The sequence below is a fragment of the Canis lupus genome, chromosome X, assembly GCF_048164855.1.
Source record: "Canis lupus baileyi chromosome X, mCanLup2.hap1, whole genome shotgun sequence".
NCBI lineage: Eukaryota > Metazoa > Chordata > Mammalia > Carnivora > Canidae > Canis > Canis lupus.
Window position 1 is genome coordinate 32,692,043 of NC_132876.1, and position 17,058 is coordinate 32,709,100.

Consider the following 17,058-nt stretch of genomic DNA (forward strand, 5'->3'; position numbering starts at 1 on the left):
TGTACCAGGCCCATTTTAAGCACATTGCAATGACTTACTCCCTTAGTCCTTGCATCAATTAAATTACACACTGTGATGATACTTATACTAAAATGAGGAAGCTGAATATAGAGGACTTACACAGTTTGCCCAAAATTACAGAGCTAGTAAGTGATATGAATTGAGATTCAAACCCAGACAGCATGGTTCTGGAACCCACAACCTTATCCCTATACTGTATACTGCCTCTACTATAAAAAGGCATTATCCACAATAAAAACAAAATGAAAATAACCCAGACCCTACCTGAGAGGAATGATTCTATAAATTAAGGTAAGATCCTTCATAAACAAAACATTTCTAAAACAATACAGCATGAGTTTAAGATTATTCAAATTCATCATCCTCTGAAATTCTGACTCATTAGGCCTGAGATAAGACCCTGGAATATGTATTTAAGACAAGCCTATCTGGATGCAGGTAATTCACACAACCGTATTTTGTGAAACACAGCAATAGACCATAAGGTGCTTGAGGTCAGGGAATCCGGATATTCTTAGAACCCTTCTTAGAACCCTAGCACCAAAGGACAGCACATAGAGCAGAAGAAGTTCTCATCTGTCTCTTGAGATGAACACCTCTCAGAGTCTCTTCTTCCTCCACTCTCTAAACGAGAGTATTCTCCAGTCCTTAGTTACCTTCCTTCTGGATTTCTTTTTACATGTATATAGCAAGTTACGATTTCCAAATCACTTTGTCATACATTATTTTCCTTGATCCTTAAATCCTCAACTGGCCCTATAACATGCTCTAGATACTGCTTGCTTGCTTGCTTGCTTTCGTGAGCTCTATGCCCATTGTGGGGCTTGAACTCACAACCCCGGGATCAAGAGTCCCATGCTCTACTGACCAAGCCAGCCAGGCACCCCTGCTCCACTCCTTTTTTTTTTTTTTCCACTCCTTAAAATCATAATCCACACATTAGCTTTGCTTCTCTACTTCATTTTAACTCTTCACCTTATAATCTGGGTTTTGCCTTCACTAGCCTCTATGCTTTGAAATTCAGTGGACACTTCTTGGGGAACCTGGCTAGCTCAGTTGGTAGAGCATGAGACTCTTGATCTCAAAGTTGTCAGTTTGAGTCCCACGTTGGGCGTAGAGATTGCTTAAAAATAAAATCTCAAACAAAAATTCAGTAGTGCATCTTTGTTCTCACCTTACTTGACCTCTTAGTTATAGTTAATACTGCTAACCCTTTTCTTCACTCCTACATGTCTGGGTGCTCCTTCTGACTTCTTGCTGAGCCTTCCTCCTTCAGGTGATTGCTAAATGTTGACTTTCCATGGGGATTGGTTATTTGTTCTCTTATCCCAAGAAGAGCTCATCTACATCTGTCATTTTAAACATTATTATTTGCTGAAGATATATTGCATAAAACCAAAGGCACAACCAAAATTAAGGGAAAACCAAAGGTGAAAACCAAGTCACAACAAATAGTTGAGGGAAAGGGAGATGAACAGGGACCCACAAAGAAGACTGAGGAGGACCAACTGGGAAAGTGAGAGAAAAGCCAGAAGAGGGTGGTGGCCTGGAAGCCAAAGGGAAAGCAAGCTTCAAAAGGAACAAGTGTCAGCTCCTATCTGTATTCATTGATACACAGTAAGAAGACTAAAAAGCCACTGAAATTTTATGAAGAAGGAAGTCATTGGTTAGTCAAAGAGATATGCAGTATAGTGGAACAATAAAAAGAGAAACAGAGATGAGAAATCATATGGTCCCTGAGACAGATGAAAAAGGTAGCAGCTTCAGTCCCTTAGCAATTTCTTTTTTTTTTTAATTTATGATAGTCACACACAGAGAGAGAGAGAGAGAGAGAGAGAGAGAGAGAGAGAGACAGGCAGAGGGAGAAGCAGGCTCCATGCACCGGGAGCCCGACGTGGGATTCGATCCCGGGTCTCCAGGATCGCGCCCTGGGCCAAAGGCAGGCGCCAAACCGCTGCGCCACCCAGGGATCCCCCCTTAGCAATTTCAAGAAGAGACGTGAATTTGGCAAAAGTACAAAAAAATCTAGTGCCTTAGTGGACTATAAGTTCATTATGAACTGACATGTGCCTCAATATTTTTAAAAAATAAGATTGGAAATTAGCTCCCTATTCTGGAAGAGTATTTTAAGATATTCATAAACATTTAATTTTAAAGCCTGTGAACAACAGGGGAAGAAATGAGAACAAATGTGTAATTTGTTACTATTTTTGGGAAACAGGAATTTGCATTGGAGATTTTACTTTATTTTTTAAAATTTTATTTATTTAAGTAATCTCTACAACCAACCTGGGGCTTGAACCTACTACCCCGAGATTGAAAGTCACTTGCCCCTCCGACTTGAGCAAGCTAGGTGCCTCTGTGTTGGTGATTTTGATGGAGGCTGGGATTTTGATTTTTAAGATCAGGTCCTCTTGGAAAAGTCAGAAAGTAACTCAGATGCTTCCTAATCCAGGTGCAGAGTCCTATCCCTGAAGAAACAGCTGAGAAAAGATACTTTAGAGCAGAGAGGTCAGAACTAGCAAGCCAGTGGGTCCTGTGGATGTGTTTATTTGCACTCTGCAGTGCTTTTAAATTCTTTACGTTGATTGCCAACATCTGAAAATCAGATTTCACATGAGGAGCTACATTTCTGGTCTCTTTGGAATAGAATAATAGGAGTATCTGGCCATCCCAGGCTGTTCTCTCCTCATTACAGCTGGAGCTGAGGAGTGGCTGCTCCTTTACACCATCCCGTTCCTCAGGCTCTGCTCAGTATTCTTTGCTCACTGAGACTATCTTGCTATTTGCTGTAGTCATCTGAGTTATGTCCTCTGCTATAGAATGTACTGCTTATTTTTTGGTTCACTGTGAGATGGAAGTGATAGCCAGTTTTTTTAAAACTGTCAAAAATACAGTACATCAAACACTATAAAGTAGTTTTTGACCATTTCCCTCCAAATTTGATAAGAGCCTTTTTTTACACTTGAGGAAAGTGAAGAGATCTGGCTAAAATATAGAAATTTGTTTTATTATGCAGAAATCACCTTTCTGAGGGATCTGAGGCATATATTCAATCTCAAAAAGTTGGTGATTTTTAGTATTTGTGAATTTAATTTTAAGAAGAAATTTTTAAATAAGATCCATTTATATTGGTTATAGTTTTAAACAAGTGACTAAAAATGCATCTATTGAAAGTATGATTAAATTGGTAGAATGTTTTATTAAAACTACTTTACAAAAAATAATTCAATTTCTGGACTTTATTCCCGTGCATACATAGTTTGGACAAAATTGTATCCAAATGACACTATAATCAGCTTTGAGCATTTTTTTAAAAGTAGGCTCCATGCCCAATGCGGGGCTTGAACACACAACCCTGAGATCAAGAGTCTCACACTCTACGTACTAAGCCAGCCAGGTGCCCCATTTTTTTTCTTATTTTTAATAATTTCTCTAGGATACATTTCTAGAGCAAGTTACTTGATCAAAGGAGATTAGCCTTTTTATGATTCTTGGTTTGTTTTTGCTAAATTATTCTAGAAAAAATGATTTACATTATCTCTAGCAAGATATGAAGGCTCCTGTTTTTTTTTCTTCCCAAAATGCTCCCAGGAATTGGTTTTTATAATTTTTATTCATTTGTGTAAAACCTGTTAAATGTAATTGTGTATCTTGAAACTAATTAAGAGCTAGATGTCTGTATCAGTTAGCTATTGTTATGTAACAAACCATCCCCCAACTTAGTGTCTTAAATAATGGCGATTAATTATTTCTCACAAGTCTACAGGTTGGCAAGACGGTTGTGCTTGCTCACAGGGCAGTGGTCAGTTGGTGGGTTGGTTAGGGGCTGGCTGGTTTTGGATAGCTAATCTGCCACAAGGGGGCTCTTTTTCATGTGGTCTGTCATTCTCCAGCAGGCTAGCTCAGATGGGTTCTCATGGCATGGCAGCATTCCAGGAGAGTCAGGGCCACTTGAGACCTAGGCCTAGAACTGGCACTCTGTCACTTTTGCCACATTCTACTGGCTGGAGGGTAAAAAAAGCCAGCTCACATTCAAAAACTGGGGAAAAATAGACCCTATCTCCTCATAACAATAACTCACATTGCAGGGTATAGATATGGTGCTGGGTAAAAACTTGGGATTATTTTTGCAACTGTTATACCACCACATTCAAATGAATGTTGTCCTTCAAAGTTGTCACCTTTCAAAGCTCTAAAAACTCATTCCAATGATGTATGAACTAATTAAAAAAGAAAAAAGAATTGGAGCCTTTATTGGAATCTCCTTTTAAGGGGGTGGTGGTGGTGGTGGTTATAAGCCGATTAAGAAAATCAATTTGTTTTTTATAGTCACCCTTTTATGCAACATTCTTGATTCTAAGTAATTTTTGATAATTTCTAAATATCAAATCCATGGGAAAAGAATTTCAAAATTGACCTCCAGCAAGGCTACTTAAAAGAATGTAACCCAGACTTTGAAATCAATCCAAAAGGAAGCATTCTAAAATGTTTAACACAAAGGCAGTATCACTGGAATAAATGGGAAGAACATGACAAACCTGATTAATTTGAAGTGATTAACTGCTTGTATTTTCCCCCTGGAATATTTTTTAAAAGCTGTTGCTTTAAATTAGGTTGTATAAACAAATACCTGTTGACTATAGATAAATTTTGGAGTTCAGTATATCTTAGTTGAATATCAAATTTTTCTCCTAAAGGAGCTTAGTGTTGACTCTTATTTAGGTTCCAAACTGCAGCAAACTAACTGGATTTTTTTTCTTCATTTTGCTATTTAGATAATGCTTTTGGGGAAAGAGAACATGCTTGTTTTCATAACATTCTCAGTTCAGTGTTGCTATTATAACAATTTCTAGAACCTTAATATCTGAGATATAGCCTTCGGAGGCCTTTTTGGAAAAAAAACAGTTTATGGAAACCCAAGGAAATTGATTTGGATTGTCCTTTGTGGACAGTTATTTTGTAAATGAGTGTGATATGCAACTGATGAATCACTAAATTCTACCCCTGAAACTGATAATGCACTATATGTTAACTAAATCAAATTTAAATTAAAAATTAAAAAAAATTATGTACCTATAAAGTTAATCAAGGTCTAATAGTAAATTTTGTTAGAATTTCTATCATCTAACCATATGTTTGTGTCTAAACCTCCCTGAAGTTAACATTAGTGAGAAATTCAGGTTAAATGAACATTGAATATATACGCTTTAGAAAGAACTTCTTTATTGGGAAGTGCTATTTGAAGTCAGCAAATAGGAGCAGAAATCCTTAATTCCCAGTATTAGCGATCTTACCTTGGGGCAGCTTAAAAGAGTTTGTTAATATGAAATGCCAGCAAGCCCTCAAGTTTGGGGGACGGGGGGTTTCCAGTCCCATAGTGGAGGACAAACTTATTTGGTCACTCATTAGAGGAGGTTGTTGCCTCTGTTCTTGAACTTAGAGTTCAATTTAGTTCATGTCAATAGACTAGAGGCATACGAGCGGCTATGTCCATGTACCACCTCGGATGCTAAGTCAGGTGTGTGTTTGTGAATGCGCTGCAGGTATTTTATCCTTGCCTTGTTTCTGTAGCACCTCCAGCCAGTTTTTATGGGATTCTACATTTGAGATCAATCACACAATAGATTGGAGATTTGGAATCTTAGGGTTTCAGTGTGTGGGCAAGTCATTTGATTTTCTTGAATCTGTCTGAATTTCCCCATCTGTAAAACAGGCACGAAAACACCTACTCACAGATTGCTTCATGAGTCAATGAGATAAAGTAAGACTGCTGCCACTAATAAATAATCATCATAGCTTATGTTTATTGAGAATTTCCTATGTACCAGGCACTGTTCTAAGGATTTCACATGTATTCACTCATTGAATCTTCTCGGTCATTGAATCCTCTCAGAAATCCTAGAATTTCTATTTTTCAGTGAAAGAAACTGAAGCATACAGTACAGTTAACCCTTGAGCACCACAGGTTTGAACTGCACAGGTCCACTTAAGCGTGGATTTTTTTTGATACAGTGCTATAAATGTATTTCCCTTATGATTTTATTTTCTTTCTTTTTTAAAAAAGTAATCTCTACTCCCAGTGTGAGGTTCAAATTCATAACCCTGAGATCAAGAGTTACACATTCCACCAACAGAGCCAGCCAGGCACTCCCGTTTTTTTTTCCTTCCTTAGGATTTTCTTAATAGTATTTTCTTTTCCCTAGCTTACTTCATTGTAAGAATACAGTATCTTGCACATATGCCATTCACAATGTGTATTACTCAATTGTTTCTGTAATTGGTAAGGCTTCTGGTCCACAGTAGGCTATTAGTAGTTAAATTTCGGGGGAATCACAAGTTATATGTGGATTTTCAACCATACAGTGGTGGGAGGGGGTTAGTGCCCCTCACTCCTGTACTGTTGAAGAGTCAACTGTGTACAGAAACTCTTTGAAACTTGTAAACACAGTAAACAAACGCAAGCTGTTGTGTCAGGTCTCTCCCCAAAGCACACTTAACCCTATCAATTGAACTGAAGGCCGGGAATGCTAGCACCATGCAAAATCCAAATCCGTATTTTGCTCCCTCTGTATGAAAATGTTCTCTTTCGCCCTCTAAGGTTTCCAGGGCTATCATGACGGTCACTGTGGTGCACGATAACTCTGAGGCAACAGAGCTCTGTGCAGCTCAGCACCTCTACCTCAAGCCCATAGCAAAATTGATGATCAAGGTCTTGCTCCCAGAGAGCTCAGAACCTATGAGGCCCTTTTCCAACTGGGAAGTTCTTGACCAGCTGAAGAGCCTGATTTGCCCTGACCAGTTCACCACAGTTCGGCTCTCCAAGAGTACGAAGGACTTCATCCGATTTGAGGGTGAGGCTGAAACGCGCAGTTTGGTTCAGATCTTGAAGGCCAAGTTACATGGGAAGATCATCAAGCTGAATGGTTTGAAAACAGACTTAAAAGTGGTGGCTACTGATGCCCAGGGGGAGTGGGAGCGCTTCCCCAGGGAAAAGGAGGCCTCAGCAAGTGAGGGGGCTGAAGAGCAGGACCAGGATAAGAGCCCAGATTCTATCTATTTCGAAGGCTTGCCCTGCAAATGGTTTGCACCTAAAGGTTCCAGCGGGGAGAAACCATGTGAAGATATCCTTCGGGTGGTCTTTGAAAGCTTTGGGAAGATCAAAAATGTGGATATCCCTATGCTTGACCCCTACAGAGAAGTGATGACTGGTGGGAACTTTGGGGGTTTCAGCTTTGGCTTGCAGACATTCGAGGCCTTTATACAGTACCAGGAGTCGACAGACTTCATAAAAGCCATGGAGTCCCTTCGAGGGATGAAGTTGATGCTTAAAGGAGATGATGGGAAAGCTCTGGCCTGTAACATCAAGGTAAGAAGGAGCCAGAATTCCTTTCATTTCCCACATTTCTGGTGGTTCAAAAGCTGGAAGGAAGCATCTAGAATATATTTCCTTAAACCCCATTAGGCTCTGATCAATAGATGATGTAGAGATTTGTGTTGTCACTAATAAATGGATGTTTAGGAAGAGAAATAATCCTGATGTGGACATTCTTCTGCTAGCAGGTGTGCTGCCAGTTGTAGTTTGGAAGGGATGGTTGTTATAATCCGGGGCTCTGCCCCAGCTTCTTGAGGGTGCTGAAGAATTCTTTTGGCCCTTATGGAACTATCTCATATGCAGGATCCATTGCAGTTTGAAACCACAGGAGGGCAGTTTACTCCCCTTTACTCTTGGGGCAACCACCTACATTTTCAGGATGTCTGTCAGGTAAATTGGTGGAATGTAATCTCAACAAAGTTGGATCCTTCCCTTTCAAGATCATCCTATCTATCTGGTCATGCCACCTCATTGATGTCTGAACACTTGGCCATCTCCTTTTTGACCTCTTAATCCAGCAGAGGAAAAGATGCAGCTAAACACTCATTCTCTCAGTCAGCCTTGAGCATGAATTAGGACTTGGGGCTTAAGTAGCTTCCTACGTATGAGTATGAGTGTGTGTGTGTGTGTGTGTGTGTGTGTGTGTGTGTATGTATGTATGTGCACTTGATGTATGAAACTACTTATGTTAGAATATATATTTTAAAATTCTGAGCTATTTAGCCAGACAAAAGATAAAACACATACTATAGTGACCACCCATGTACCCACTGCCTGGCATAAAAAAGAAAACATCCCATGAGATGAGACATCATCCCCCTCCTTCCCCTCAAAGGTGGCCACAATCATGAGTTTGGTGTTTGGCATTATTGTGTACATTTAAAGGGATATTTTTGCCTCCTTTTATTTTTCAAGCAAATTTGTTTGTAGCGTCTTGATAGGACTTTTACTCTATTTGGGGGATTTACAAAGTAGCTTAATAATTACTACACTCCAATCTTATAGCCCATAGGTCAGTTCTCTTGCATCTTTGCTTCCCCAATCCTTTCTCCACCCCCTACACTTTTTTTTTTTGACCGTTTTTGGTTCTGGTGACTAAAGTACCTGAACTCAGTTGATCTTTATAACAAACCAGAGGTAATATACTCACATCCCTCAGAGCCTGGGCCCATAATGACCCTGTGATACCCTCTATGGCCATATGAGAGCTCCTCAACGGTTCTGCCAAAGATAGTTTGAGAACCCACAGGGCTGTCTGGCAGGTGCCCAAGGAACAGTGGAACAGTATGGAGATGGGGATGCAGACAGGTCATTTTGAGTTCAAGTTTTGAATTGTTCTATACATACTGGTTTCATCTCTTTGGCCTGGAACACACCCAGTCCAGTGGCAGTCTTTTCTAATGAAACTCTGAATTGTTTGTGGGCAGGTTATGTTTGATACAACAAAACATTTCAGTGAAGGGGCAATAAGGAGGAGAAATCAAGAAAGGCTAAAGTTACAAGAGCTGGAGGAAGAAAGGAAAAAAATAAAGAGAGACGAGGAAGAGGCTGCAAGGTGAGGAGACCAAGAGGGATTTTCGCTTTTGATGTGTGGGTTTATCCCTTCAGGTGAATGGCTATGCTTGATAGGTAACACTGAGGTGGGGGTGGCAGGAATTGGTACAGATTGGAAAACTCTGTGGAAGCCTACAGTCTTTTAGCTGTGCTGTTAACAAAACCAAAATGGCCCAACGACTGAAAACGAGAAACTTAAAAAAGTAAGGTAATGAGCTAGGTTAAGATATCTGGGAAGAAATGATTTTTTAAAAAGTGATTTAAAAAAAAAGAGATCAGGGCTTTTACGATGAAATCCTAGCCCACCAAATTAAAATGTTGACCAGTTAACCCCCAATTTACCAAAGTTTACCTTGCCCACTAATTTAAAATTAAAAGCAAAAAACAAAAACAAATTCTTTTTAGATCTGGGAGAGATTTTCTTCCACAAAAATGGTCAATGGCAAGAAGGCATGGATTTCTTGACCTTATATTTTCTGTTGACCTGAGTTCTTATGGTGAACTTGAGGAACCTCCATGTTCATTTCTTTGAGCTTATCCTTGTTTTCCAATTTAGGGACTGGAGCCAAAAAGGGCTAGTGTATTGCCAAAGGTTTGCCAAGAAGGTACACGTGGGCTGGAACTACAGGGGTCTCAAAACCAGTTTGACCCCCTGGCCCCTCCCTTCGCATGTTTATTCTTTTGGTCTCTCATGGAAATTATGCTCATTCAAAATAGGCGATAAAAATCCCCTTCTGTGTGTCTTTCACTTTTTTGACTGGTAGGGTGACAGGAGCTGCTTGAGATCATGACTGTGACACTCTTGGCCAGAGTTTAAGCCCAGTCAAGGCAACTATTCCCCCAAATTTCCAGACTAAACATGCAGTTGAGATAATCCTCCAGCCTTTGGCTAAATCCTCACTCAGGTCACTGTCCCTTCTTTCCCCTTCCCCACGGTTCCATAAGGGCCCAAGCAAAACAGTTGGATTTTTCAGAAAACAGTGGTGAACAAAGCCCATGTTCTTCTAAGCCAACAAGTTGTTAGAATAGTGTCTGGTGTTAAGTAATATGTACCAAGGACCAGTTCTCACCCATAAGATTTTCGGAGTGCCAGGACTCCCCATTTATTTATAAGCATACATGAAGCCAATTCCATGGAAGGTTTTGGTCTCGAGAAATGGAATCACCACCACACCGTGATGGCTGGGCTCACAAGCTAGACTGCTTGTGGTTTGAGAAAGTGGGGACTTATAGAAGCCCCTTCCTTGAATTCTGTAGCCTTCTTTTCACATACTCTCTCTTGTGCATGCCTCTGAGTGACCAGCTCAGTTCTGTGTCCTTCCCTTTGACTGAGAGCCACGGTGTGTCACTTCCTAAATTGTCTCTGTAGGCCCCTAGGATTAGCACCAAGTGATTCCTGGAAACCTAAACGATGAGTCCTCCTCTGGCAGTGGGGAAGGAGCTTGAAGGAGAGCCGGTGCCTAGTCGATGCCTTCTGAATGACTGACTCTTAATTCTTGTCCAGAAAAAGAAAGGAGGAGGAGAGGAAAGCCCGGGAGAAGAGGAAGAAGGCCAGGGTCAGGAGACGGGGCCCGAAGGAAAGAGACAGGCACCGCCACAGGAAACAGAAGGCCAGAGCCACAGCCCACGGTGTCCGGGAGCCCTACTCTTCAGAGGAGTGGGAGGAGAGGAAGTACCTGCTGGCTCAGAGGAGGGTGGAGGCTCTCCGGTTGCTACGGGTACTCTTGAGGAAAATTGCAGTAAGGCTCTTTCTCAATCCGTCTTCGCTTTTGGTAGGTACTGACCTTTCTGAGGCATGCTTTTACACTGAAGCAGTGGCCTGTTTGAAGTTGGCTCCAGGGAAGACTTTTTTTTGCATTCCTTGGGGTTTGTTTTCAATAGGCTGATCTCCAGTAACCCCAACTGTGGATGACAAAAGGGTGCCCAGAGGCTCCAACGCAGTTGTGTCTCACCCCTGCGGCCTGGCCTCCCCATGCTTGGTGTTCCTGAACTCTGGGACAGTACAGCCCAGAGCAGTAGAGCTAGTGAAGCTACTTCTCTAGGTTCCTAATGGATGTGACAAAATGCCAGGAGGGGCAGGATGGACGGCACAGGGTTAGGTTGGTAGTCTTCCATTAACCCGACTTGTCCATTCATCTGCAGCAGGTTTGGATGGGAAGGAAGAGCCTTGGACAGAGACCTTTGTGTAGCAAGCTCCTGATAGTCTCATCCTAAACTATTTGTGAAGGAATTCCTGACCTCACAGAGCAATTTGTTTCATTTGAAGAGTTTCCGTTTTGGAGTTTCAGGGTTTTATTTTGGCCCTGCTTTATTAACCTCCTAAAGGTAACCAGACTTGGCAGGTAGCCTGGAGTAAAGGCCAGAAAGGTTCCCAGATTGTTCATTTAAAAATGCATCTTCAGTGTTTTTAAATATGCAGATGAATGACATCAGGATCAAAGAGAGTTACTTTGCCAGATATTTGCATTCCCAGCCTGTCTCTCATTAGCATGGACAAGCAACCTTAGTAAAATCAGGATCAGAAAAATTTCCCATTTATTTATTATTTTTTTTTAAATTTTTATTTATTTATGATAGTTACAGAGAGAGAGAGAGAGGCAGAGACACAGGCAGAGGGAGAAGCAGGCTCCATGCACCGGGAGCCCGATGTGGGATTCAATCCCGGGTCTCCAGGATCGCGCCCTGGGCCAAAGGCAGGCGCCAAACCGCTGCGCCACCCAGGGATCCCAAATTTCCCATTTACATTTATAATAAGGCTAGCTGAATCTTTTATCTTACTGAAATGACCTCCAGGGGTGACTCCTTTCTAAGAATTTGTCAAATTTAAATGTATGTGGTGTCTAATCCTTGGCCCCATTGACAGGGCCTCCTACCAATTACACGGTCCCCAAGTTAGACTCCCAGGTCCTGGGTAGGCACTATCATGATGAGCACCCCGGGTCAGCGAGAGCACGGTGCAATCTCTCTCAGCAGGGAGGGTCATGGGAAGCACCTGTCTCCTGCCCTGCGGTTGCAGAGTGGCCAGCACAGCAGAGCCATTACCACAGCCACACTTTCTACCTGCTACCTTGCTTCTGCCTGAAGCAGCTAAGGGGGAACGGCTCAGGGACATCCTAACCTGCGACCTGTGGGAAGTGGCTGAGATGAAAAGCACAGAGGCAGGTTATCTTTTAAGCCAGTTGGTTCCCCTTTAGACACACATTTCACCCATCAGTCTTTTCCTGTTCTAGGGTTTTTTGGGAAGGCTTTAGAGCATTTCTTATTCCTCTTAATATCCCCAGCCTCTAGCCTACAACCTGGAACCATAAGTACTCAGTGAACCATAAGTGTTCAGTTTGTGAACAAATTTTAAAAAAAGGATCATGTGCTTTGAAGGCATATAAACGGTGATGCACAGACCTTTGTAAAAGCAGCTCATATTAGCCCAAGAGGCTGAATTCCATACCTCTTCAGTCGTCAGTGCAATATTGTTCCTAACTTGGATCAATCTTACATGTTAGAAACCTCTTCAGAACTGTGTCAGCAAGCTCAGTTTTCTTGGACATTTTTAGACTGTGAAGTTTTTCATATGAGATTTTTAACCTTTTTCTTTAAAGGGATCCACACAGTTTAACCCACAGAGGGTAGATGATGCAAGCCCCAAAGTGAATCATGCTCCAGAGAACACATTGGAAACTCTGAAGAAAGAAGAGTTAAATACTCAGTATCTTCAAAATCAGGAGGAAATGCCAAAATATCAGGTTGCCAAGTCAGACAATAAACGAAAACAAAAAATGAAGAAGAGAACCAGGGCTCACTTACGTAAATCTTCCCACCACCTCGGGAGAAAAAAAATAAGGTATTCAACTAGAAAAGAGAGAACTGGAAAATTATTAACTGATGGATACAATCACAGTGTCGTCTCTGACCAGAATTCTTTGCAGAATGAGATGATTCAAGGTCAGTCTTCTGAGAAAGAAGACCACCACAATTCTAATAAATCTGATTCTTCCATATTATCTGAGGCAGACCATGGCAGGAAACAGAAGATCTATGAAACAGATGAATTTATTGATTACCTATTAAACTATTATCAAACTCCCAAGTATGCCCGTATCTGCCTAGAACCGAGTCACGTAGCAAGCCCGTGTCAGTGGCAGAGGGCTGTCCATGCTAAGGGAAATGGATTTCAAATTAATTTGAGGAAACGTAAGCATCACTCCACCAGTCTGAGCCAAATGCAAAACCTGGCAACAAGAGAACGGGTTCAAGAAGATGACTACCAGTCAGAGATCTATACTCAGGATCCTGAGCATAAACCACAAAAGAAAGGAAAAGTGGATTATGCCAAAGAATGTACTGAGGAGTTAAATCATTGCCAGGACACAGCCAGTGAAGCTGGTGATCACCTGTCCCCAGCTGGTGGAAAGAGCCATCTGTTGGAAAAGATGCATGCTTACCAGGTCAAAGATTCCAAATCCGCAAGTCAAAGCCAAGTTTCCTCACCCAGTAGGTCAGCAGACTTAGATTTGGAGTTGACAGATTTCTTAGAGGAAATCAGTAGTGATTCTGAATGCTTCAGTGAAAATCTTAGCATAAACAAAGAAGAAAAAGAGAGGTCTGTGGCCACATATGAGAGCTCCCCAGAAAAACAATCTCTTGATGATGATGAGACCACCACTAGTGATCGAGAAATTAGGTCAAGCCCGCAGACCTTGTATTCAAAGTGGAACCGTGATGGGGAGGACAGCTTCTCTAAATCCAAGCTAAGGAAACCAGGCAAGAGGTCTAAGTATGAACTGAGATGTTCATGGCTTGAGGGTGAAAACAATTCCATTAGAAGTGAGAAGAGCAACAGCAAAAGGAGGGAAACACAAGACCCCAAATACTTGTTTGACGAAGGCCACTACCACGAATCCGGTTCTAACAGTCTGTTAGACCACATCACAAGGAAGAGGAGGAGGTTTGGAGATAGCACATTTGGCCAGCAAGTCAACTACCGGCCCACTCATGTGCCAATAGCATCATCGAAAAGTGCTCATGTTTTCTATTTGGGGGATTTGCCCCAAAGAAGAGAGACTCCATGGAAGTCAGAATATAACCAGGAGACAAGAAGGTTTAAAAGACACGAGCACTCGAAAGATTTCATGCCGAATTCTGATAATTATTATATTAGACGTAACAGTCAGGAGCACATCGACTACAGAAGCTATTTAGGAAGCAGCTACACCAGTTCTCTATATTTTCAAATGTTTTGAAGGTCTCTTAGATCAGAAGCACCCTCATTCTCTGTAAACAACGTGCAAGAAGAAAATTTAAAACCAAATATAGCTATGTAGTTAGCAACTACAGAGCAGAAGCGTGGCACTTAAAAGCTTGAGCAAAGTCAAATGCAAAACCCTGTTCCTCTCGCCAAAGTATAAAGCATAAATGACTGCAGATGTGTTGGCAAACTTTGGGAATGAGAAACATCCAGGTTCCAAAGGATGGTAAAACAAGGTGCCTGCAAAACTTCTTGATTCAAGGACAGACATTTCTACAGTTCAGCTGCAATCTGAACTCAGTGCCAGTGAGGAAGCATATGAGCACTGAGAGGGGTTGATAGTCCTTGGTGGCTCCCTAGCTGTTAGAACATCACCATTTAGCATCATTTACCTTCAAAGGGGACAGTGGTGAATGAAATAGCATCCTTTGACATGTTCTTGGATTTGGTCAGAAACACCATGTGCAGCCACCAAACATCCCGACTTTGATCTAGAAATAACTGCAGGTAAAAGAAGAGAGGACAGCTAGAACATATCACAGACTTCTTCATGACACTGGAAGGTTCTGTGACCATGCACCAGAAGACAATTCACCTTATCCCTATGTTCACAGTACTCAAAGAGTTGACCTTTGAGAAATGAAACTTGGAAGAATCCACAAAAAGGGGCTCGGATTGTCCTTTGAGGCTTAAACGGATGGCGGACCATTCGCAGAGCTGTTTTTGTTTTTGTTTTTTTTTTTTTTGAAGAACCCCATATCATTCCATCCTAGAAAAGCAAGAGAATCGAAGTAAAATAACCAGTGGGATTTGCAAAAGGAAATATGGAAAGATCCCAAGGTACCAATAACGGCACTTGGGAAGATAGGACATGGCAATATTCCATTTCAGGTTATGTAATCCTTTCACTCAGGGTTGGGTGACATCAGTCCGTAAAAAGCCACTGACTATCCCCAAACTGACTTTTATAAAACACTAACAAGTGCCTCCTCAATCCTCAATAATGCCATGGAGTTAGGAGGAGTCAAGGGCAAAGCCCTAGTTTTCTAGCTGGGGAAAATGCTATGTGTGCAGGATTTGTAAACTCTTAACAGAAGCAATTTATCTTTTTACCTACTGGTTTTGGACTTCTTGAATATGTTTTTAAATTGAGATATTTTATAGATTCGTAAAGACTTACATCTTAACGCAGTGCATGTTCTATTGAAAGCTCGGCTGATTCATTCTGCCTTACATAGGATTTAGGGCCTCAGGGGCAGTAGATGACCGTCTTTTTTTCCCCCAACAAAGCTATACCTGACTCGGCAGTGGAAGACATCAATGAGATCTGACTGGCTGCAGCAGGAAAAGGAGATTTTCACTCACAGCAGCAGTGGAAGGCAACATTTTCAGAGGATGTGATTCATTTCAGTCTTAACTGGATATTCCATAGGAAAGTACCAACTGGTAGGGCCAAGGTAGGACGCCAGTCAGTGCGGTTGCCCTGAATGAGGAGGCACGCACGCTCTGTGCTCATAACTGGCCCCTTGAGCAACCTGATCCCTGAAGGGGCTACAAGGTCTTCTCATTTACCTGAAGTAAGAACCACACATCATTTCATTGATCTCTTCTAATCACAATTAGTAGAGATATGCTAGTTTGTGCAAAAGCTCAAAAATGAATGTAACATAGCAGGTCGTGCTTATTATTAATGAGATGATAACCAATGAATGATTTGTTGGCTCCCGTGTATTCAGTTCCTCTTTCAAACTAGTGACTCTGCCATCAAAACTCGGTTTGGCTGGTCAGCTCTGAAAAATCGCTCATGGGGTGAGTGCCTTTTCTCCTGAGGACTAGCAAGGACTACTCATGTTTAAAGTACTGTCATCCAGAGTAGCCTTTTCAAGGGCTAAGAGCTCGTATTTTGTCAGACAACTTTTGGTACCTAGGTATTTTTCCCTCCACTGAGACCCTGCCTCCTTATTTTTTCATGTTTCATGCCACTGAAACAAAGAACATTCTGGGTTTGTAATGGAAAGCACTTCTGCTTGTTTTGAAAACAAGTCTTCATTTCTTCTTCATTAGATAATTTTCTTTGCAGAGATTTTTAGGCATGAAAACAATTTGCTGCTCAGTAACCAGACATGAAAAATAAATTGCAGAAGACAGCATGTGCAATTTTGGGGGGGGGGTAATAATAGAACTGGTGCTAAGTCACTTCTATATAATACTTTGTCTGGTTTTGTTTGCTAAATACCATCCTGGGACCTAGATGTAAGTAAAAATACTCGTTTCATGTTTACTTTCTGTACAACCTTGGATTTTTATATGTCTTGTGGTAATGCATTTTAGATTTGAATAAACCTTTTTTGTGTGTGTATGTAGGCCTTAAATGAGGAAGAGAAGAATTTATCCTGTCCTTTTCAATGGAATGAATGGCTTAGTAAGGAATGAATAGAACAGAAAATATTGTAATCACTTTCTATTAATCAACATTGCTCTTTGTTGTGCTGTTAAGTGGTGCAAAAATATTTTCTCATATCTTTTTTCTATGACCTATTAAGTAAGGGCCTGAACTTCAAACTGTCTTTTTAAATAGGTGTTTTCATGTTTTTTTTTTCCCTTGTATGTGCTGCTGATGATAGCGCTTTAAAAAAACTAAAAATCTGTCCATGTCTTTTTGTTCCATTTGTTTGAATTTCTCAGGTAGAAAGCCATATAACCTGGTAATTTTCAAAGTAAGAACCAAATAAATGTATTTTTGTTTGTTGCGAGACTGTTTAAAATGTTTTAAATAAATGCTAATAATTCCACAGGGGTGGGGGTGAGTTTCTACTTATAGTATGCTGCTTTGCACTACTGTTGCCAATCCTATCTCATTTGCATT

The 17,058-nt window shown here is 41.1% G+C and overlaps 1 protein-coding gene across 3 annotated transcripts in view; it reads left to right on the forward strand.

Moving 5' to 3' along the window:
* Positions 1-16,945, forward strand: part of LOC140627851 (A-kinase anchor protein 17B-like) — a 29,647-nt gene extending 12,702 nt beyond the window's left edge. For 2 of the 3 annotated variants that reach the window (XM_072816410.1, XM_072816411.1), the window contains 4 exons: positions 6,623-7,390; positions 8,824-8,951; positions 10,455-10,722; positions 12,547-16,945. In XM_072816410.1, coding sequence (XP_072672511.1) covers positions 6,638-7,390; positions 8,824-8,951; positions 10,455-10,722; positions 12,547-14,187 — 2,790 coding nt within the window. In that variant the 5' untranslated portion in view covers positions 6,623-6,637 and the 3' untranslated portion in view covers positions 14,188-16,945. The remainder of the gene's footprint in view (positions 1-6,622; positions 7,391-8,823; positions 8,952-10,454; positions 10,723-12,546) is intronic. The other variant, XM_072816412.1, reaches the window with a different exon arrangement.
* The last annotated feature ends 113 nt before the right edge of the window (positions 16,946-17,058 follow it).